This window comes from Xyrauchen texanus, chromosome 27, assembly GCF_025860055.1.
Source record: "Xyrauchen texanus isolate HMW12.3.18 chromosome 27, RBS_HiC_50CHRs, whole genome shotgun sequence".
Classification (NCBI taxonomy): Eukaryota; Metazoa; Chordata; class Actinopteri; order Cypriniformes; family Catostomidae; genus Xyrauchen; species Xyrauchen texanus.
The window spans coordinates 23,255,069-23,278,208 of NC_068302.1; the positions used below are offsets into that span (position 1 = coordinate 23,255,069).

Here is a 23,140-nt window from a genome sequence, read left to right on the forward strand (position 1 = left end):
TGGCCATCTTCTCAAACAGATCAAGGTAGGCCTCCAGATCATCAGCAGGGCTCATTTTATCCATAGTAACTGGTGAGATGTTTGATGTGGGCTCCAGGGTCTCAGTCGCAGCCTCCTTGTGTGTGATTAGGCTTCGAAACACTTGCCGGTCTACCGCTTGGGACAGAGAAGGAGTTGAAAACACTCTAGCCGCAGTTCAACAAGAGCCTGTTGGATATAATATAAAAAATAATTGATCTTTTGTCACACATTATACATACATTTTTTGCATATATACAGTGAAATTATTTTTTCCACATATCCCAGCTAAGCTGGGGTCAGAGTGCAGGGTCAGCAATGATATGGCACCCCTGAAGCATATAGGGTCAAGGGCCTTGATCAAGGGCCCAACAGTGGTGTCTTGGTGGTATTGGGGCTTGAACCTCTGACCTTCTGGTCAGTAACCCAGAGACTTAACCGCTGAGCCATCACTGCCCCCTAATATCAGCAAGGGTCTGGTAATGTCAGCCAGTGGTGAAGGCTCCATGACTATGTAACTCCTTCCACGGGTCCCGGGTTTCTGCACCAGTGTAACAAGTTACATGTTCAGGTATGGAAGGAGGAGACAGGGTTCAGTGGCACACTTCTCGTAGGCTTTTTATTTTCTGCCTTCAGTCTCCTTGAGTGAAGCCTTCTCAGGGCTTTTCTTATTTCAGTCAGTTCAATGTCACAAAACTCTCAGTTAACAAAACTTCAGCTTCACAGGGAAACAGTAAAATACACAATAAGGCATGCCAGTCGCTGCACTTTTTTGCCATTCTCTCTCAGCTTTCTGGCATGTTTTGGCTGCTTTTGAAGTCTCTCTCCACTATGACTGTAACAAGAAACAGCTGTTAGAAATGATGCCAACCAGCTTGATGAACCACACCACTCCCTCTCTACCGCAAACAGACACACGACCATGCCCCCGTCCCCAGAACATTTTTTCCAGAGAGATATCTGGAGCACATGACCAGAGATCTAAGAGATTCCACCTGTATTGATGTCCGTTCCTGTTTAAAATTGGAATGCTAATCTGGGGATTTTCCTTTCATTTTTTCAACCACTCCTGATACATTTAGACACTTAAAATGTAATAAAAAGATCAAATGTAAATAAACACAACTGGTAGATATTTGTTTAAGGTCAGGAAACTCTGCTCAAGAGTTCACACCCTCAAGAACGTGTTCTTGAGGGTGTGATATACAGGAATTATATATATGAAGGAATTCATCGGGGTACGTTTATGGAAATATCAAAACCTGTAACAAGGACACGTTAAGCAAGTATAAACTAAAGACAGGCCTATTATGTAGAGGTGAACCTTCTAAGTAAACTGCAGGTCTGTCAGATAAGAACATTTACACTCACACTGAAATGTCTGTGTAATACACAGTGTGGAATTCTGTGGCAAGTATAAATTAGTTCACAATCTACATTTAATTAGCCTAAACCACTTCATGAGAAACACAGATAGAGCAACTAGGATTTGTTTTGATTCATGACTGATTTGCTGTTTTGTTTACATGAAGATTCTTAAAAAAAGTAAAAAGCCTTGCTGGTTAAGAAATTATCGTTCATTATTCTTGATTTATTGCTGTTGAATCCAAAAGTGTGTTCTTTCAGATCAATCACTGAGTTGGAAAGAATTGGAAGAATTTGTTCCCTTTGACACCATGACTTGAGCTGGTGCTTATTAAAGGCATAGTTCAACCAAAAATGAAAATTCAATCTACCCTCATGTCATCCCAGATGTTTATGACTTTCTTCTGCTGAACACAAACAAAGATTTATAGAAAAAAAATCTCAACTCTGTTGGTCCATAAATGAAAGTGAATGGTGTCTAGAATTTTTAAGGTAGCATAAAAGTAATCCACGAGACTCCAGTGGTTAAATCCATGTCTTCAGAAGTGATATGATAGGTGTGGGTGAGAAACAGATCAATATCTAAATCCTTTTTTACTATAAATTCTCATCCCTACCCAGTAGATGGCGACATGTATAAAGAATGTGAATTTGCAAAAAAAAAAAAAAAAAATGACACGAAGAAAGTAAAGGTGGAGATTTATAGTCAAATAGGACTTAAATGTTTAGCTGTTTCTCACCCGCACCTATCACATTGCTTCTGAATATATGGATTTAATGACTGGATTACTTTTGTGCTGCCATTATATGCTTTTTGGACCTTCAAAGTTCTGGCCACCATTCACTTGCATTGTATGAAGCTACAGAGCTGAGATTATTTTCTGAAGAATTTTTGTATTCAGCAGTTGAAAGAAAGTCATACACATCTGGGATGGCATGAGAGTGAGTAAATTATAAAATAATTGTATTTTTTTCTTTAACAAAGTCTCTGTTGCTACAGTGCAGCTATTTCTCATCCTGTGTCATGTCAACTGGAAATGAAAAGAGAAAGGGGAGATCAAAATATTGGAGGAATTACTAAAGAAAATACAGATTATTTAATGTTAAAAGGTTTAGGTGCTTAGCTGTCTTTTTCAAATAATGCCCCACTTTAAGTTTTGGAAATGTTCCCAGCAGTTTGAGAAACTAAACGCGAAAACGGCGCTCATGCTTTTCCTCGTTGCAATGCAATAGATATTGTATTGCTTTACCTTCCAAATGTCCCGCTGAGGTCATCGCATAACGGTCAAATTAACGAAGAAATTCATGGATGTCTGTGTAACCGGATACTGTTGCACAACTCAACGCTTGTGGAAGTTCAGCAATATTGCGCATGCGCAGGTGGTTTCAAAGCCTTCCCTATTATGCGCGAGCGGATGAAAAGTCACGCCACATTTCCACGAGTCTACGGAGCCAGAGCTTTCCATGCTGCCCACTGAACCGGGATCGTAAGTCACGGACGGATAGCTCACACGTATAACCGGAGAAGGTGAATGAAACGCGCAGGTTTGTGTTTAAGGGACGCATGGGAATTGTATGGACCACATGGTCCCGCTGGAGAGAGAGAGGTCAATTTAACGCAGCATCTTGGGATTTAAGAAAAGAACACGCAGACCACGATGAATTAACCCGAAACCTGGAGTGTGCAAACTTTCTTTTTTGTTTATCTCGCTGTTTAATGTTGAGGGTCAGTTACATCATTCGGAGATGTCGCAGAGCGTATAGACCTTAAGATAGAGAGATTTTGCCCATTTAACACAAGCTGGTGAATGGTTATGGGGGTTTGTTTCTTACCACCTCGTAACAGAGCCTCTTTCTTTGTAGAGCGTTTTCCATTTTCTCTCCCTCGGGTGTCACGTGCGCAGTGGAGGGGTGACCTCAGTTTCTACACTGTTATTGTTAATGAATCATGAGCGAATAAACATTACCTTCTATGATCATTTTGATATATATTTAAATATTATTGTGTTATATTTACCCCTATCGAGCTGCCTACCTAGGGAGCACGTGGTTGCATAATCGCGCGTGCAGCATAGTAGGGCATACGTTCCCCTAAATTTCTGTCTAGGTTGTAAACTCACCTTCTCTCTTGTCCAGAGGTAACAGATACAATTGGGTTAATGTGGTCCATTGTCGAAATGAAAAACTATAAAGAGGATCTGAATTGACTTTACTGCATGTGAAAGTTTTAAGTTCTCTGAATGTTGCACTATGAACTTATTTGTGTCCTCTGTAGCTAAAACTAAAGTCATTTCCCAGGTTAAATGTAGGTTACAAAGTCACCTTAAATTGAATGAAACCGTCCCTTTCCAGTTTAGGACTAGCAAGGAGAATAACAATATTTTAGTAGAGGTAGGGCAGTGGCTGTGTTATTGTAGGCAATTTGGTGCCACTTTAAATAAAAGATACAGGTTCTATTAAACTTGATTTGACTTTATTGAGTTAATAATGCCTTTGCCTGACAAAAGAGTAACCTCCAAGTCATATCAGTAGTATTTCAATTTCGGAAGCCATCTAATGCAATTTCACTGTGGAAGCTCAACTTTGGCCTCTGTTTAAGGGTGTGAAGACCTGATAGGGATTTCATATAAAAGAAGGGTAGTCTTTAAACTGGGGTGTCACTTTGTGATGGGGTTGTGGAGTCAGTGGTGAAACACATGAATATTAATTAGGTTATGTGCAGATAATTCTTGATGACCAATTCAAGCACTCACATAAATATATTTTACATAATTTGAAAATTAAATCCAACCACATCCGTGACCAGGGTTGGGTCACGGTGGCAAGTAATCTTGAAATGTATTCCACTACAGAATACATGCTGTAAATTGTAATTTGTAACACATTGCATTAGATTACTCAAGGTCAGTTACATATTCAAAATATTTTGGATTATTTAAACAGTGGTAGATTTTTTTTTTTCATTTGTTTTGACTATTAAAAACTCTGCCAGTACAGTCAGACAAAATATACATGTTAAAAATACATTGTCTGAAAAACCTAAATATCTTATGCATTGTTGTTTCTAAAACAAGATCAAACTGATCTTGTTTTAAGGATTTTTAGATGTTTTTACTGGAAAACAATACAAAAATTATCAACAACAATATGATTTTTGCCCTAAAATGAAAGGTCTTACAGGAAAAATAGAAATTATGATCCAACGTGAATTTTCTTGATTAAAACAATATGATAGTGCCTGGTAACATTTACATGTAAAATGGCTAGAAATAGAATTTTAACTTGGCATAAAGCTGAAAATGTACACAAGGTTTATTTCTATTTCTCCTGCTACAAACTTCAAATGTACTTCTCTGTCTGTTCGTATAATTGTAACGCATCATAAGAAAGTTTTTCACCGCTGTTCAAATGCACTTTGGATTGCATCATTTGTATGTATAAATGTTTTCCATCTGAAAGGACTAAATATTAAATGAAACAAATGATGTAATTAATAAAATGCAAAGTAATCTCTTCAGTAATCAAAATACTTCTGAATGTAACTATTCTAAATAGTAATGATTTAAATTGTAACTGTAGTGGAATAGTTACTTATGTTTTTGTTTTTTTATATGTACTCCTGTTACATTTTGTTACAGTGTCTGTGACACTGTCAGAACTTGGATATTGTTAGTTTTTGGCTAAATACATGGAATAGTAAGCTATAGCAACAATGACTGATTGGTCTAATGGTATAGTGTTCGCTTCTAGTGCAAGAAGTTCTGGGTAATAATCTGCCCTAATGTAATAAACTGTATGTTAGTGGATGTATATCATGAGCAGGAACACTTTGTGATTAAACTGGATTTACTGGAAAAAGTTTCACTCAGCTCCACTCACAGCCGCAAAAAGCACTCATTATAAAATTAGAAATAACACATTCCAGCTTGTTATTTTTGTGTATTAAAACACACATGAAAGAAATGGAAATTCCTGCTCAAGAATTGTAGATTTGTTTTTTCTGCATTAGACACATTATGAAAGCTATTTAAAAAAGTTGTGGGAACTAAATTGTCAAAAGGCAAAAAGTGGTAGGGACACCCCACCCGCAAATAACATCTATGTCTTTAACCCTTTTTCTACATTTAGCTTAGCAGTTTGTTTTGCTGTTGTTGGCATGTTGTGATACAACTGAGTTCAAATTTGAGATTTGACTGTTTTTGCACAGATTGAGGTCCAATTGATCGGACGTGATTTGGCGGCAAGGTTCAATGATCAGGACGGATTTGTAATAACTGATCAAAGGTTCGTAAATGACAAATGGTAAGGTTGTTGAAGCAAAGGGAGATTCAAACATCCACATCTGAAGGGTCACACAAGGCCAATCAGAGTGCACAATTGAATTGATTTGTGCAGGTAATGTACCTAATGGGATAGTTTAATCAAAAAAGAAAATTGTGTCTTCACTTACTGTCACATTGATCCAAACCAATATGATTATTATTATTATTATTTTTTCATCTGTGGAACTCAAAAAAAGATGTAAGTCATAAGTCACTATTCACTTTTATTGTATGAAAAAAAATTATTAGCAAAAGTTAAATGTAGACATTCTGCCTAAAGACGTTTACACCTGGTAGTAAGATGTGTATCACAAAAACAACATATGAAAGTAGTCAAAAACCATATTGCATTTGAGGATCTAATCCGTCCCGAATGCATTCTGGACAGCAGCGAAGCACAACAGCTCACTTTTTAATCTACCGCTGTGCTAAAACTAAAGTTTACGTTTTGCCAGTTTGGCTTTAAAAGAAAAAACTGCCCAGTCAGAAAATGTATAAAAAAGCGGATACGTGCACATTTCAACCAGTGATGGGCATTCCGGTTCTTTTCAGTGAGCCGGCTCGTTCGGCTCAGCTCACCAAAAAGAGCCAGCTCTATGGCTCCCAAACGGCTCTTTAAAAATATATGTTTTGTATTTTTTTCAAGTCAAACATTTTGTGGCCCAATTAAACAGGGTTTAATTGGGCCACAGGGTTTAATTGGGCCATTCAAAAGCATGCTGGGAGATATACACACTATTTAATTTTAGCCTAGAATATATGGTCCTTAAAGGAATCCTCAACTGATTTCAGAGAGATTCAATTGAGCAGTTTTTAATAGGGTTGGGTCAGTGTGGTCGACTAGTTGCCCACTATCTGTCTAGATGATTGAGGTTAACACGTTGAGATATATAATATATATATATTATTATTTTTTGTTTGTTTTAGTATTGACAGACTTACAGTTTGCATGGTAAAACCCTCTCTGAAAAGTTGTGTATTTAAATTCATCCCCTTTAATGTACTGCCTGTACAGCTTTACACATTCAAACGGAGATCTTTGGTCATTGAATTGTGTTTCACGCCCTATTAAAGTGCCCTGCCACAAGCGTTGCATTTTTAAGACGACGTAAAGATAAGTCCAACTTATTAAACAGAGGTCTCGAGACCTCTGCGTTCTGTTCCATTTTGTTACACTCCCCTCATCTAGCTGTTTTTCAATGCAAAGATGCATCTTATGTAGGCTACTAGTAATCCTGCTCCGAACGTGAAAAACCGCAGGTTCAGACATTTGGTTTGCTTGGCTGAGGAGCCACTGGTGCGAAGCTACCATATGTGGGATTGTGACTGAACACCTCTAAGTCAGAATCCCCCCTAAACGTAATGATACCGCAGCGCCGTGGGACTCCAATTGGCCTGGGATAGCCGGTCCGGCGAGGAGAGCCATTAGAGACGGGGCTGGGGCGCGGCCGGATGAGTGCTGCCCCTCACCCATCACGCACAGAAAGTTTATGGAGAACCTGGTGCTATATAACTCATAGACAACCTGATTCTACCCTAACAATGATGGGTGGGGGTCTGGTAAACCCTAAACCAGCCTAATCAGGTCGGTCTTTCTTTTTGTTGAAAGATAACAGTAAAGTACTCGCAATAGAAGTGAACACTAAAATACACCCAGTTTCAAAAGAATGGCTATTCTCAAGACATAAACATTATAGATGTTAATATGGTTTAAGTGTGAATTTGTTTACTTACACTTGTAAATCTAGATTTACAATTACATTTAGATGTAAATTTAGTAAACACCATTAAATCCCTGATGTTATCATTTCAAAATCATGTTAACACTATGTTTATGTCTTGGGATGATACTTTTGAAACTATGTATTTTAACGTTTATGGACAGGCCTAGGGATGCGTCGGCGTAATCTATGAAGTCAATTATGTAATGCGTGGAATGAGTCGCACTGTTTACGTCCATCCCCAATGATGGCAGCTCCGGCTCCCAGGCATGCTGAAAATGAGACTTTATCCCAAAAAGCTCAAACCTGATCGTCAAAAGTGTGGGAATCTTTTTTTTTTTTTTTTTTTTTTTTTTAAACTGAGACCTAATAAAGTGGTGCTCTGCATGCTTTGTGTGAAGTGGACCAAGGAAGGGACGGAAACAGATATCAGCTTAAGGGGTAAGCTTTATTATTACAGTTAATTTAGTTTACAACTATTCTGTGCTTCGTGTCAGGCTCTCTCCCCATGCTCTGTGGCTGCTGGCTTTATCCGCTCTCCTCACGCTGCAATTAGAGACAGGTGTTAGACATAATTTAGCTCAGGTGTGGGCGCCCTTACCGCTTTTCTCTCCCGGACGGGCGCTTGACCACGCCCCCGCTGCCACACTTTGTAAAAGTGAAATGGCCTACCACAGCAGCACAAGTGCTATGCACGAGCATCTCAAAAGAAAACATCCTGGGGCTCTCTGACATAAACACAACGAGACTGCAGCATAAATATTGGTTGTCATTGCCTCCTTATCTGTCATGTTTCACACACAAACTCAACAAAGTCTCCCTAGAGTAGATGCTAATGGCAAGTACGGCAATGCCATTTTCCAGCGCAATTACAAGTTGTAAGTTGTTTGTGCGCAGATAGTTCTATGAAATTAAACGATGTAGATTTACATTAACTTTACGCTCTTTAAGTCGGTGTAAGCAACATTTTGCAAATAAACATTTTGCAAGTGCATTTCCTATTACAATTGGCACTAGCCATTGAAGGAATTCATACTCTACACTATTCACGGTAACAAATGGCAGAATATAGTAAACAACAGCTTTTCTGATTAGACCTCCATGGCATAAATCTTAACTTTTGTGACGAATAGTGTAATTTGGTAAAAGTCCATTCATAGATTTGATGTTAAAATATGTCATAAATGTTATTTTGTGTCTCGGGAAGAGACAAAGCTGTGTGCAAGATTTATTTCCATAAGAAGTATGTCACTGCATGCTGGATTTATGGACAGTCTTTAAAGTGAATGATGCCCTAAAATATAAATATATATATATATTTGTATTTATTTATTTTTTTGTAGTATTTATGTTGGGCTGAATTTATGTTTGACCCAAGGACATTTGTATTACTGATAGATGCCTTTTCATTCTTGGCACTTTATTTTATATGTTGGTATTTTTTATATATATATATATATATATATATATATATATATATATATATATATATGATGAAAATGTTATGAATAAAATGTTGAAAGATTAATGGCAGAAGTTACGGTTATTTATTGGTAAATTAACCAAAGGTTTAATCAATTAATAAAAAAATTATTCATAGATATACTGGAAAAGAAAATCATAAAACAATCGTTAGATTAATCAACTAATCGTAAAAATAATAAATAGATTAAGCTATTGAAAAATAATCTTAATGTTGCAGCCCCATTCACTGCCATTGTATCCTAAGTAAGCAAATACTATTATTATTTAATTTAGGATGAGTTTAAGTAATTTTTTGTGGTAATAAACATCACAAAAATACTGTGCATTGAGCTTAACTTGTATTGAACCTGTAACATTCCATTTAAGACTGATTCATCAACTAATTATTGAAATCTGACTTGTCGATTTAAAAAATGTATGTAGATTTGCACATCCCTAGCTTTTAAACAACAAGGACGAGATTGCTTAAAAATCATTACCACACAAATATAAATATATTGTACGGATCGTGTAATACTGTTGTTCTGCTTTTAAATATGGCTAACACAAAGAGGTTCTTCTGTAACCAGATGCATTAATATTTGGTCATTTGTTTTTGCAAGGTCATCATACAACTTATCAATGATTTATAAATGACTACACCAGTTAAGCTACACTGCCCTTATGTGGGTATGGGCAAAGTCAGCGGAAGACAAAAACGCTTATTTTAGATATCTTGAGGTCGTAACACACACATACTTCAGCTTTTCCTGTGTCAGATTTTTGTTAGATTATATGCATGTATATTAAAAAGGAAGCAGGGGGTAAAGCTTGAGTCTTATGTATGAGGTGATCTGGCTCTAGCTGATCTGGTATTCTGCTGGGGTTTTTGTCCCTACCCTCAATGAGAGTGTTAGGAAACCGATCTGTGTTTTGAAGTGCTCTGCTTAAAAATGAATATTACTTAACCCAGATGTTCTGTCGACATGTGGAGGTCTTCATTAGCACAGTGTATGTGAGTGAAGGACAATATATACATCCAAATGAAATGGCATTTTTTTCCTTTATTATGAAGGCCTTGTTTAAATGGTAAGAATTTTTATTCTGGTTGGGCCAGTAGTTACATTTTGTACTTGCCCTGCCAATATTTTACAGGTCTGTTAACTAACCTGAAACTGTAATGTTGAGACTTGTATGTGTGCCTCAAGCTTTTATTGTGGCGTGAGCTCTCCACTATTTCTCAAAGGAAACCGCTCTTTGTGTGTTGTACAGTCATAAAACCCCAAATCAGAAGCTTCCTATTAGTAGTCTCTAGACTGACAGATATGTGGACCAATTAGTAGTGATGCACCAAAATTAAAATTCTTGCCCGAAACAGACATTTCTGGACATGCTTGTTCAGGAACTGAAAATTATTATTTTAAATTAAACTTTGTTTAGGATAATTAAACAAAATCTAAATGTTATTGTTATGGGGACAACAGAACCACTTTTCTTCCAGTAACAACACATTTCATTATAAAATAGAGTAGACATAGAATTACATAAAAATGTGTAGCTTCTTAGAAGATATTTATTTGTAATTAGTAGATAATGCAGCAACAAAATGAACAGGAATTCCAGTGAACATGTTGCCAGTTCTATTGGCACATTCCAGGAAAAGCTTTGAGCTGCGCTAAAAACAGAAGCGCACAAATGGCTCGTGAAACGCTTGTTATGAGTGTTGTCACTAAGTTGCTCTGCACATGCATACAATATTTGTACTTTTTAAACATCCTTTGCGATTTTACAAAACTATTGTATGGCTTCAAGAGACTTTTAATACATCAAGTCTTATGGACTACTCTATTATTGCCTTTATACTACTTTAATATCATATTGAAACCTGACAGTAACTGCTGTAACACGTAATAACACATTATCGGAGCTCTGGAAAATGTTCTTCATTAATGTGCTAATAACCAAGAGAGCGATCACTTCCTTTCTTGAGATGTGGACTTTAATTTGCAACATAGACCCTGTTTCCACCTGGTATGAAGATGCGTCTTGGTGATCTGATCACATGTGGTCAGGTGAGACACATGGCTGTAAAAATAAAAGACAAAGAATACACAAAAAAACACAGCATCTTGTCCCAGATGTGGTTGAAATTTAATCTAGGCACAAACTCAACATATCAAACACAATTATCCATTATTTTAATGTATTAAAGGAGTTTCAGATGTTTGTGTTTGTCATCTTTGTTAACATCAGACACACTAAAGAAGACCTGTGAAGCTCTCATCATTGTGTGTTGTGATCGGTCGGCTATCCTTTTAAAGCCACTCGTAAACTGCAAAGTTTTAACTCGTGGTTAAGCGTAGCAGTTGATTGACAGGTGAGGGATGGTGCTTCACTGCTGCCAGGATGCATACAGGACGTATTGGCATTTACTCCTCAAATATGGTCTGGTCAGATGTGTTTTTGTCCACATTCGTATGTGTTTTATTTGATCCGATCACAAAATGTTTTGGACCACATTTAGACCTGTATTAAGGGCTGACCACTTTGGATCACCCAAATCGCATCTTAATACCAGCTGGAAAAGGGTTCATAAACAATGCCTTTTCTCCATGCGAGTGTTTCTGTTACCAGATTTTAAAGTAACAGTTCCTGTTCAAATGTTTCTCTTTCGGACATTTTCAGACAAATTTCAGTTCATCCCTACCAATTAGGGCTAAGGGGAAGAGTTAAAACATCACCTCATTGGCCAACCAAAAAGAGGTTAGTCTGTAGTCATCAATACAACATCACAGAGAAGATGGAGAGCCTTGGATCATGAGCCTTGTTTCTCGATTCTCTGTCTATTCTTGGAACAATCCAGTGTGTGTGCGCTTGACTGTGCTGCAGATGTTTGTACATTTAGGGTTGTTAATGCAAGAGACTGATATCACACACTGGATAGAAACTACAGCCGTGGCCAAAAGTATTGGCAGTAACATACATTTTGTGTTTTGCAAAGTTTGCTGCTTTAGTATTTGTAGATAATTTTTTAACATGTTTCTATGGTATACTGGAAAACGATGATAAGCATTTCATAAATTTGAAAGGCTATTCGCTCTGGCATGCTGGATATCAGCTTCTGGGCCAAATCCTCACTGATGGCGATCCATTCTTGCCTTATTAGTGCTCTGAGTTGATCATAATTTGAGGGCTTCTGCTTGTCCACTCACCTTTTGAGGATTGACCACAGGTTCTCAATGGGATTAAGATCCGGGGAGTTGCCTGGCCACAGATCCAAAATTTCAATGTAATGATCTCCGAGCCACTTCATTATCACTCTTGCCTTTTGACATGGTGCTCCATCATGCTGGAAAATGCACAAATCATCGCAAAATTGCTCCTGGATCGTTGGGAGAAGTTGCTCTTGCAGGATGTTTTGATACCATTCTTTATTCATGGCAGTGTTTTTGGGCAGAATTGTGAGAGCCCACTTTCATGGATGAAAAGCAACCCCACACATGGATGGATTTCTTCCCACCTTTTATAGCAATCAGTCTGCTCTTATAATCCAATCAGAATGATAGTGATTTCACCTGACTAGTACTCATTCACACTTTCCCAGGTGCTGCTGATATTAGTGAAATTATGTTAGCTGGTCATTTTGTGCCAGGGACAAAAACTGTGAAATTTTGGTTTTTATGAAAAGTTCATTTTTTTGGCCAATGAAGCTTTTTGCAATTATTTAAAATGCATCTGATCACTCTGCACATAATCTAGTTGTTGTCTAATAAACAGCAACTGAAGCAGAAAACTTCAAAATCTATGTCACTGCCAATAATTTTGTCCATGGCTGTACACCCCTGGTCTACACACACACACCCCATCCATGTTTTTGTGCTAGGCTTTTGTTTTTTGGACAGAGGATTTAGAAAGGCAGAAGACTGTGTGAATAATTACTTATTTTGTGTTGTTTAAATATTAGCCCTGTTCATTCAGATAAATATGTTCTCCTTGAAGGTATGTGAATGTAATACTCTTGCTGTGTCAAACTGCCTGTGGGTATTCGATTCAAATAGGAAATAAGGTAGTCAGACCTTTTATCCTATCCTGAAAGGTTATTCTGTCCCACAGCAACACTGCTCAAGAACTACAAGAAATGAACTTGTAATTATTTAATTAATTAATGTTATATTATTTGCATAATATAACACACCTTTTAATCTGGTTAAATTATCCTCACTGTTAGGGGCGGCTGTGGCTCAGTTGATAGAGCAGTTGGCCACTAATCGCAGGATTGGTGGTTCGAATTCTGGCCCACATGACTCCACATGCCGAAGTGTCCTTGGGCAAGACACTGAACCCCAAGTTGCTCCCAATGGGAGCTCTGCCACCATTGGTGTATGAATGGGTGAATATGTTGCAGTGTAAAGTGCTTTGAATACCGTTAAGGTTAAAAAGGCGCTATATAAGGGCAGACCATTTACTGCACACCAACATTTGCTGGTCGTTGCACTGGTTACACCAATATTTATCCTCACGGCACCAGATTCACCAACATCACCTCTAAATTAAAGTTGCGAAACATAGCTAAGTCTTGATTATTTATGTAATTGCTCTGAAATGGCTTAGAAGGAAGTTTTTGTAATTAGAGGAACTACCATTGCAACTATTATAGCCAAATAGATTCAAAATGTTTCAGGAGAGTTTTCCAAATATTTTTTCACTAAATTAAATATTTTATAATTTTAATAATTGTATCAATATGTAACTAATGTAACAATACATAATATCAGTAATATTTACTGATATATCTGCATGTAATGCACATTTTGTCATTAGCACAGTATGCATGGACTGTCTGAGTGTAGCCTAGTTTTTCTAGATGTGCAGACAGTCCTTGTCTTTGCACATTGGCACTGCATCTGCTGCCATTGACTGCACTAAAAGAGTATCCCAAAGCAGTCATGGTGTGATGCATTGAACATGGACTTATGGATAACAGTATACTTTGAAAGGCTGAACGCTCAACCATGTGCGAGACGGAATGGCACCCGGAGAATCATAATGGAATTGTTTTGAATTAAATGGCAGGAGAGTGCATGCTGTCATACTTTCATTTTGTTACAATGTGCATCAGCAGGTCTTTAAACCTATACATGACAATTCACAGTAAATACCTGTGATTCTGCTCATACCATTGACACTGTCCAAAACCGGTTTTATTTGTAATGCTTCTTAAACATCCCACTGGGAAATTGTAGTATCGTATCGCATTTAAGCATAGAATAAAGTTGCATTGTCATGCTTGTTCAGATTTGACACCTACCTCACCCTCCATTTACCCTACAGCTAAAACGGTCTCGCTTTATAGTACACATGTTCTCCCAAACATGACTTAAAGAGTAGTTGCATCGTAAGTTGAGTGCTCAGGTAATCAGTCTCTGCCTGAGCCGAGAGAGAGACTTAAACCATTATAATGGAGCTGATTATACCCCTCTCTCTTTATACTTGCTGATATATGACCCCTGTTTCTGTCGGAAGCCCTAGGAGAGTGATTTAGCCTTGACCTCCTTGAGACCATAACTTTCATGCCCAAATGAACATATTCTGTGTTCTGCTGCCTGTGTAGGCATCTGAGCCTGCATCTCTGTTATCATAGTTAACTGCAGTGGGAAGGACATTTAATGTGTTTGATCTTATGTCAGACTGTGTGTGTGTGTGTGTGTGTTAGAGTGAAGTATTCTCCATTACAAAGTCTTGTATGTTTGTGTATTTTGACAAGCTTGGTTAAAGATTAACTTACTGTGTAGCTGTTACACTCAAGCTATATGCTGTGGACTGTTTGTTTGCATTCATGTGTGTTTTTGTCCAAACTTGGCATTCACAAGCTGTACTCTTGCTCAGCTTGTATAGTTTTTTTTGTACTGGATCTCATCCAAGTGTTGACTACAACTGACAAACCCAAGGGTTGACAATGTTTTTCCAGTTAAATTAGCTTATGTAGTTATACTCGCATGGCAGGCTATAGGTCTATTCAATAACCTTATAGCTTCCTATGGATGTAACATTTTTAAGGCCTGGATCGCGATGGATCATATTGCATTTGTGGACCGCTTTGTCTTTCTAAGTATTTTCTTTTGACCACGAACAAATTCTAAGGTGTTTGATGCATGCACAATATGCATACGCAATATGCAGGAAACTGAGAGTTATCCTCCGCCACCCGAGGACCTAGAGCACATTGGGAATCGGGCATGCCAAATTGGGGAGAAAAGGGGAGAAAATAATAAAAAGAGTGCTGAGTTGCTGCCTATGTAGAGTGTTCCAATTTTGTCACTTACGAGGTTCCGTGAAAGTTAGGATGTTACCTTGAAATCAGTGAGAAAGCTCTTGTTTTGGAACAAACAGAGGCCCTGTTTCTACCTGGTATTAAGATTTTACCTGATCTGTTTGAAATTAGACAATGCTAATGACAGGTGTAAACTGGGTCCAAAAAGTTAAGATTTGTCCACTTCAGCCACATTCGGAGATGGTTGAATGTATCGAACGCATTTGACCACATGGAGCTTTTTGTGAAAATGCTTATCCGTTTAAATTAGCGCTGCAACTAATGATTATTTTGATAATCTATTAATGTAATTATTATTAGAACGATTATTGGACTATTCTGCGATTGTTGCAATGATTAATCATTAGCTCTTAACCGATTATTCAGCTTATGTCCAGACCTAAAAGGTTGCATTAAACATGCTTACTAACAATAGAGGACAAAATCATCTTTTAAAAATACCTCTGAATGACATTCACTGAATTAAAAGGAAAACATACTTTTAAGTTGAATTCAGTAAAGAAATTCACTGCAAAAAATACTATTGTTACAAAGTGTTTTTGTCTTGTTTTCCATTTAAAATGGTCTAAAAATCCTTGAAACAAGATACATTTACTCGAGAAGCAACATATAAGATATTTAGACTTGCTTTAAGAGAATGTATCTTAAATGTGTATTATGTATTATATAAGTGTTTTTTCCACTTGGTTTTACTTCTGCGAGTGCAGTAAAGATGAAATATACTCATGTTTAAGATCTGTTCTCTAAAAGCAAGTCTAAATATCTTATATGCTGCCTCAGTTGAAAGCATCTTTTTTTTTTTTTTTTTTTTTTTTTATAAAAGGATTTTTAGATAGAATTAAAAAAAATACTAATATTTAACATTCTCAGATAACAATTTTTTCTTCTGCAGTATAGCTGCTAAGGAGTTTTGGATATTTACAAAGAAGCCAAAAAAACAAACAAATCATAAACTTATTTTGTTTCAGTGTATAATGGGGTGAGACTACCTCTCACCTTTTTGTTCACTTCAATCCATCTTTAACTCACAAAAAAACAAACTCTCTCTTATTAATAAAGCTACATATTGCCAATTTTCTTTACAATAAGAAATGCAATGACACATATTATGATTCAATGTCACAAGCCATCATGTTATAATCTAGCTGCATTAAGCATGCGCACTCAAGGGATGTGCATCCCCGCGACAGTGTGCCTCAGCCAGATGCTGTTTCAATCTCTTCCCCCTTAGATCGAGTAGATTTCGGTCATGAACAACTCAAAATGATTCACTGACTCACTCATAGCACATAAGACGCTCATTTGTCGCCACCTGGTGTTTGCTCTGAGCATCGGCACTCTCGTCATTTACTTCATCGACGACTCTGAGTGAGTACACATCTGGTTTCTGTCATTCTGACATTATTCGACTTACTGTTAAAAAAAAAATAGCGGTACATAGATTATTGCATCGATCTCAAAGCACCACTTGTCAAGAACAACCAACAACAACACAATTTTGTGAGGGATTCACATCAATCTCAAACCCTCACCTCTCAGGAACAACCAACAACAAACAATTTGCGGTAAGTCATGGCATCCGCTCATGTTATTTCTTCCTGCATTGCACGTCACATGTTTACAATAGCCTCCTCCGTCAGCAATGAGGGATTCACATGTGATAAATGCAAGGAATTAGTCAGGCTGACGGAGAAGGTTAATAGGAGTTAGAGAGTCGCATCCGAACGCTAGTGGAGGTCAGTGAGAAAGAGAAGCCGGGTGACATCTCGGCGGCATACTCGCTCAGCAAAGAGAACCCACTCTCCCGTTCCTATTAGTGTTTCCAATCAATTCTCCCCACTCAGTGATACGCCCACTGAGAATCATGTTGAAAGAGCTCTTGTTATTGCCGATTCTATTGTAAGGAACATGGAAATGGAGACTCCTGCCACTATTGTTAATTGCATTCGAGGGCCAGAGCTTCTGACATCAAATCAAATTTACAAGTGCTGGCTAATGCTAAACGTAGATTTCTAAAATTGTTATCCATGTCGGCACGAACCAGTTGGAGATCACTAAATATAATGTTAAAGAGGTGTGCAACTTTGCAAAAATGGTGTCAGACAATGTAATATGCTCTGGTCCCTTCCCTGCTCATCGTGGTGACAAGGTTTGTTGTAGATTAGTGTTACTGAATGGCTGGATGTCTGAGTGGTGTCTGAAGAATAAAATGGGATTTATAGACAATTGGAAATGTTTTTGGGGTAGACCTGACTTGCTAAAGAGAGACCGACTCCATCCCTCCAGGGAAGGTGCCGCTCTCCTCTAGTAATTTGGCTCATAGTCTTAATAATGATGGTATTTCACTAACTGGGGCCCAGGTCAGGAAGCAGACAGACTGGTTTATCCGAACGTCTGCTCTTATCAACTGATTGTGGCTGCATTTCTCTTCTAGTGCTTTTATATCTTAGTTCTGCATTTGACACGACAGATCACGACATTCTCTTGAATAGGCTAGAGAATTATGTTGGCATTTGTGTTGTTGCATTAGCATGGTTTAGGTCATATTTAGCAGACCACTACCACTTTGTCTATGTAAATGAGGAATTGTCAAACCAAACAAAAGTAAAATTTGGAGTGCCACAGGCATCAGTTTTAGGGCCTCTGCTTTTCTCCTTGTATATGCTTCCCCTGGGAGATATTATCAGGAATCGTGGAATATGTTTCCACTGCTGTGCCGACGATACACAACTTTATATTTCTTCAAAACCTGATGAGATTTCACAATTCTCTAAATTATGAGGGTGTATCAATGAAATAATAGATTGGATGGCCAGAAATGTTCTTCTACTCAATTCTGTCAAAACAGAGGTACTAATTATTGGACCAAAAAACTCTAAAAATAAGCCACTACAGTATAATTTGACTCTCGATGGATGTACTGTTACATCATTTTCAACAGCGAAGAACTTATATTTGATAACAATCTGTCCTTTGAAAATTAAATTACCAATGTTTGTAGAACAGCATTCTTCCACCTAAGAAATATTGCTAAATTAAGGCTGATGGTTGATGATGCTGAAAAACGAATTCATGCGTGACCTCAAGACTAGATTATTGTAATGCATTACTGGGAGGATGTCCAGCAAGATCAATAAATAAACTTCAATTGGTTCAAAATGCAGCAGCCAGAGTGCTAACGAGAACCAAGAAATATGATCATATTAGCCCCATTTTCTGATCGTTATATTGGCTACCTGTTAAATTCCATATTAATCTTTGTATTAATTAACTACATACAAAGCTTTGAATGGTCTAGCTCCGCAGTAATTAAGTGACATTCTACGATATATTGCATCATGTTCATTATGATCGCAAAATTCTGGCCTGTTAATATTTCCTAGAATATCAAAATCCACAAAAGGAGGTAGATCCTTTTCATATTTGGCTCCTAATCTATGGAATAGTCTCCCTAACACTGTTCGAGATGCAGACACACTCCCTCAGTTTAAATCTAGACTAAAGAGTCATCTATTTAGCCAGGCATACACCTAATTTATCTTCCAACCCACAATTAGGCTGCTTTTAGTTGTGTCTGCCGGAACCAGAAACATTGATCATGATTTAGAACTCTGCAATAAATTGAATGGCATCTATGCTTATATTTTATTATTTGTTTCCCTGTCTCAACCTCGGAACTCCTATACTGAGGTCACCAGAACCGGCTGGATCCAGCACCATTCCTGCTTTTGTTGGACTCCACCGCTACGCGTCACTGAATGATGATGACTAAATGCAGCCGGTGCCAGCCAAACATCACTTCAGTCTATTATGGTGGACTTCAGAGGATGAACTGATGCCAACTCCAACCATAAGACATGGGATACTTCATATGCCATTGTCTGAACCTTGGATTTAGGATGGACCACACCGAACCTCACCGAAATTACCGGCCAGGTTGAACTGCGTTTCACATCCCTGATCTCTGCCTGCATCACCTCGGTCTATTGATGGACTACGATCTTGAAATGGAATGCGTAGACTGACAATTGCCAACAAAAGCCTTCATCAGCCAATTAACAAGGACAATTGCATCTATGTGAACTTCTGCAGTTAATCCAGGATGGACTTCAAAGACATTGGTCATTAATCTTACAGTTCAAACAAAATCGATGTTTAAACACTGACCCTTAACACTTACTTAGTTTAATAATTTTAAACCATGACTTTAACTATACATAAGTAATAATTACATTACATTCATAATGTTAGCCAGAGGGGAACTGGGCCCCACAGTGAGTCTGGTTTCTCCCAAGGTTATTTTTCTCCTTTAATCAACATCTTATGGAGTTTTGTGTTCCTTGCCACAGTCGCTTTCAGCTTGATCACTGGGGTTATTAATACAATTATTATTTAATTACTTATTTTTAAACACTATTAACAATCCTATTTTATCTAATTACGCAATGATGATTCATCGATATTATAGATATTACAGTTTTATCGTCTGTTAATGCCTGATCTTCTGTAAAGCTGCTTTGAAACGATGTGTGTTGTGAAAGGCGCTATACAAATAAAATTTACTTGATATTTCCAGAGGGGGTCACTGAACTAATCAGTTAATAAAGTTTTGTGAAACAGAAGCAAGCCTCACCACAATACTGTTTTATTTTGCAGCTAATTTTTCACAGTTGTAAACTTGAATCATTAAAATAGCTGGAATTGGTGCTTTTAGCTTATTCTTTAAAAAGAAATATCCCTGTAGCCTACCAATGTGACTTTTTTATTTTTATTTTTTTTATTTTGCATAGCCGAATTTCAAACATTACATATAAACACACTACTAAGATGGACAGAAAACATGTTCTTGAAAAGGAGAGATTTGACGATGGTTCGCCTACCGTGCATACGGAAATTATTCACAGCTCTTCACATGTTACATGTTGGTGTTTCCACGTTACAGCCTTATTCCAAAATTGATTAAATTCATTTTTTTTCCCCTCAAAATTCTACAAACAATACACCATAATGACAATGTTAAAGAAGTTTGTTTGAAATCTTTGCAAATTTATAAAAAATGAAAAAAATCACATGTACAGAAGTATTCACAGCCTTTGCCATGACACTCAAAATTGAGGTCAGGTGCATCCTGTTTCCACTGATCATCCTTGAGATGTTTCTGCATCTTGATTGGAGTCCACCTGTGGTAAATTCAGTTGACTGGACATGATTTGGAAAGGCACACACCTGTCTATACAAGGTCCCACATTTAACAGTGCATGTCACAAACCAAGCCATGAAGTCCAAGGAATTGTCTGTACACCTCGGAGAAAGGATTGTATCAAGGCACAGATCTGGGGAAGGGTACAGAAACATTTCTGCAGCATTGAAGGTCCCAATGAGCTCTGGAGAGATCTGAAAATGGCTGTGCACTGACGCTCCTCATCCAACCTGATGGAGCTTGAGAGGTCCTGCAAAGAAGAATGGGAGAAACTGCCCAAAAATAGGTGTGCCAAGCTTGTAGCATCCTACTCAAAAAGACTTGAGGCTGTAATTGGTGCCAAAGGTGCTTCAACAAAGTATTGAGCAAAGGCTGTGAATACTTATGTACATGAGATTTTTTTTTTTTTAAGGTTTTTTTATTTTTAATAAATTTGCAAAGATTTCAAACAAACATCTTTCACGTTGTCATTATGGGGTATTGTTTGTAGAAGTTTAAGGAAAATAATTTAATCATTTTTGAAATAAGGCTATAACATAATGTGGAAAAAGTGAAGTGCTGTGAATACTTTATGGATGCACTATGTGGGATAGTGTTGTGCAGAAGAATATTTTAGTCATAAAAAGTGTGCTGTGGCAGGAAAAAAGATTGGGAAACACTGGCTTATATTATGTCCTGTGTTTTTATTTATTTAAACAAGCAATGGGTGAAAACAAAAAATAAAATAATGAAAGCATTTAAGCTCAAGCGAAGAAAAAGAAACCACTATTGAAGCGGACTGACAGTTAACATACAGGATGAGTATAAACACACTGCATATAATAAGTATATCATGTTTATTTTGTATCTCATGTCATGTTTTTGTTGAGGAAAAACAAGCATATCCACATGCTCCGTAAATGTATACAACAGTTTACATGATGGAATGTCCCTTACTTCAGCTAGCATAGTCTTTCTCAGATGCCAAGTTTGTAGTTTAGAGAAGCGTCACAGGGATTATGTTGCTACGGGGACGCTGCTTTCTGATGAGCTGCACATATACGAGAGTAAAGTGTGCACCGCTTATCCAGTACATTTAAACAGGAACCCATCTTTCTCCATGTAAGCCACATTCTCACAATAACCCGCTTTTCTGGTGTCCATCTGAACGTACGGTCGTATCTGAACCGTTTGTTCAACAAATGTGATCGACTTGTGCCCACACTCAACAGCTCCACCCAGTGCATTCTGTTATAACTGCCAGTTTTAGGTTGTGTTCAAGATTTAACATGCATCTCACTGTATATATGGCCAGCAAAGAAAAACGCTGCAAAATTCAAATAGTATTTTTACTATTCTAATAATTATTGCAGAACGAATATTCAACTACTCTTGCACATCCCTAGTATAAATGGTGATCTGTCTCACCTGTCCACCTGTGATCGGATCACCTGAAATTAATCTTAATACTAGGTGTAAATGGAACCAGACCCCTGTTTTTTTCTTTGTGCGCCGTCTTATATCTAAATCTCTCTCTCTTCCCACAGATTGATCAGGTGTACTTGAAGCCCATCTGATCCTTCTCTTCATCATCATCCCCATCATTGTGTGTGTGTAGAGATGCCACCAGCAACAGCAGGGCCGGTGGGCTACACTCCTCCAGAGGGCGGCTGGGGCTGGGCAGTGGTTGTAGGGGCCTTCATCAGCATTGGGTTCTCCTATGCTTTTCCCAAGTCCATCACAGTGTTCTTCAAAGAGATCGAGGTGATCTTCAATGCCACCAGCAGTGAAGTGTCATGGATCTCCTCAATTATGCTGGCTGTCATGTATGCAGGAGGTCAGTCTCATTTACTAATGTCTTATGTACAGTCTCGCTCACATCTCTCGCTTTCTCTTTCCAAGTAGGTTTTGGAATATAGCTTTTGTTTTTTCTGTGGTTGTGCTCTGGTATTGTATAATCTTCAAACCAAACAAAGCTGTGTATTTAAACTCTGACCTGCCATTTGCTGCTGCTGTGCTACCGATGTGCACAGTGGGACTGCACATCTGCATGCTTTTTTTATACACCTAATAAGCTGACTAGAGACATGTGGGTTTCAGCTAGTTTTCTGAGTTGATATTCCTGAATGGAGTGATAAGCCTGGAATGTGATGTTGGTTTGTAAATTCATCGGAGCATTAATCCTCGTAGTCACTGTTTATTTTACAGTTTGGAAAGCAAACCAAAGGAAATGCATGAAAGAAATGTACTCAAATACTATATTTCACATGCTTTGCAGTTATGTAAGCTTACCTGTCCAATAAAAAGAGTGAAAATTCAGGGTAGGTTTTGATCCCCAAAACCGAACGAAGGTCCCTCCAGGAATCAAACGAAGTTCACTCTAGTTTTTGCTCGACCACGATCACGTTCCCGTTTAGCCAGATAGGATTCAGTACTGTAGATACATTTATTTATTTATTTATTTTTGGCATACTCTTGAGTTTGTGTAGGAGTTGGTGTTGTGCTGGGAGCCGGACGTTTGCTGGATTCTATCTCTAAGGTAACGTCCGGCCGAGCATGCGGAAAATCGGCTAATTCCGGTCCCTGGCCGGTCGATCGGTGCATCTCTACTTATTTTATATGATTATGGTTACATATTGCACCTTTAAGCATACAAGATTATTTGAGACCCCATAAGCAAATATGGACTACAGGATATGGTGTCATGGGTTTGATTTTGAATAAATAATAAAATATGAAT

General features: G+C 37.8%; 1 protein-coding gene across 2 annotated transcripts in view; it reads left to right on the forward strand.

The window, feature by feature from the left end:
* Positions 1-2,781: 2,781 nt before the first annotated feature.
* Positions 2,782-23,140, forward strand: part of LOC127620752 (monocarboxylate transporter 1-like) — a 45,403-nt gene continuing 25,044 nt past the window's right edge. Inside the window, exons 1-2 of one of the 2 annotated variants that reach the window (XM_052093970.1) lie at positions 2,782-2,911; positions 21,948-22,237. In XM_052093970.1, the coding sequence (XP_051949930.1) occupies positions 22,021-22,237 (217 nt within the window). In that variant the 5' untranslated portion in view covers positions 2,782-2,911; positions 21,948-22,020. Of the gene's footprint in view, positions 2,929-21,947; positions 22,238-23,140 lie in introns of both variants that reach the window. The other variant, XM_052093969.1, reaches the window with a different exon arrangement.